The sequence below is a fragment of the Aplysia californica genome, unplaced genomic scaffold (genome assembly GCF_000002075.1).
Source record: "Aplysia californica isolate F4 #8 unplaced genomic scaffold, AplCal3.0 scaffold00009, whole genome shotgun sequence".
In the NCBI taxonomy this organism is placed as follows: Eukaryota; Metazoa; Mollusca; class Gastropoda; order Aplysiida; family Aplysiidae; genus Aplysia; species Aplysia californica.
The window spans coordinates 1,887,230-1,888,843 of record NW_004797279.1 but is presented as its reverse complement, the minus strand read 5'-3'; the positions used below and the strand labels follow the sequence as shown (position 1 = coordinate 1,888,843).

The 1,614-nt window shown below is 36.5% G+C and overlaps 1 protein-coding gene across 1 annotated transcript in view; it reads right to left on the bottom strand.

Annotated features, from left to right (window-relative positions):
- Nucleotides 1-1,614, bottom strand: part of LOC101861553 (solute carrier family 23 member 1) — a 26,055-nt gene that overhangs the window by 3,286 nt on the left and 21,155 nt on the right. The window contains exon 10 of the mRNA XM_035969958.1: nucleotides 443-742. Coding sequence (XP_035825851.1) covers nucleotides 443-742 — 300 coding nt within the window. The remainder of the gene's footprint in view (nucleotides 1-442; nucleotides 743-1,614) is intronic.

Below are 1,614 nucleotides of genomic sequence, written 5' to 3'. Positions count from 1 at the left end.
TGTATGTATGTATGTATGTATGTATGTATGTATGTATGTATGTATGTATGTATGTCTGTTCGTCTGTCTGTCCGTCGGTCTGTCTGTCTTTTTGTCTAGTGTTTTTGATGATAAGTTTCTTCTCAGAATATACATGTCTCTCTTTGACTTTGTCTACTGACTTCATGGATCTATAAAATCATCGCCTTTCTTGTTTTTTTCTCTAGTGCACCCACCCACGCCCAAGTATAACTTTAAGTATTATAGCGGTCGTTTAGACAGGTATAGTTTTCCTAATCGTTTTCTCTGAAAACTCTCTTTTGCCCCAATGAGCATAATTTCATCAAAAGATAGCAGGTTGTGCCACCTTATTGACGGGTGGTAACTATGATGTGTCCAGAACCAAGGTACTAGAGGTGTGTAAAAAGTTTGTTTAACATAATAAACAATTTTGTTAATATGTTATAATTGTTGTATAAATGATGTGACGTGTGCTAACTGGATGCCTTTTTGTCGCCGTAAGACAAATTTCTGAAAAGAGAGCAAATAAACTACGGTTCTCATTTTTCTCTTTTCTTTCCTTCTTTTTTGTGTTTACCTGTAGGAATGACAAGATGACTCCAATGAACAGAGCAATCGCAACAAATGTAGTCCCGCCCAGCACAGAGTAGGGGATCGTGAGGAAGGCAGCGCCTAACTTGCCCACAACAGCCAGCAAGATATAGATGATCCCAGTACATTGCATCACCCTGCGGCTCACCACCTACACAATTGTATTGATAATAAGGATGAACTAAAATGAATCAATCCAAAATCATCATCATCATCATCATTCTCATAACACAGGGAGGGTAGAAAAAGGACCCATTAAAAGGACAATAACACAGTTGTATTAATTGTACTCGTGTCAATAAAACTTAGATCAAATAAATTCAACCTAGGGGACATTACATCTGACGTATTGAAGAGAACATCAACTAACGTGTTTGAGAGACATCAAGTGTTGTTTTTTTTAAACTAGCCAAATTTGAGTGAAATGTTAAATTTCTTAAAACTCAACCACAATGTATATTTGTACACTGAAGAACAAAGTAACATTGACATTTCTAAATAAAGTCAAGAAAGGCGTAGGCTATTTGAATTGTATATTACATTGTGTTAACTATTTCTCTCTAGATTAGCTCGAATACGAAATTGGGGATTTTAAATAACCCCGTGGATTGTTTCTGGGTCTATTCTTTGAACGTCCTATTCAACATTAAGTTCCATCTGTTCCATTGTTTTGTATGATGTTTCCGTTGACTCTGTTTGTCAAAAAAAAATCTCTACGGAAATAACTGAGGAGGTTCTAGTAGGAGTAATGCGGTGACCATTTATTTGAATGCTTTCAACTTGCAATACGTTCCCAAAAGTTCTCTTGTAACCACGCAAAGACCCCTCTAGATATGCCAGGTATGGTTCCAGTCCCTCAACAGCATAATAATATTAATAAACCCTTTTCCTTCCCAAACTTCAATACTTTCTCAGCACGATCAGTTATCAATCTGATGTGACTGTCGTGGTTTCACCGTTCTTGAAGAAAAAGAAGAAGAAGAAGAAGAAGAAGAAGAAGAAGAAGAAGAAGAAGAAGAAGAA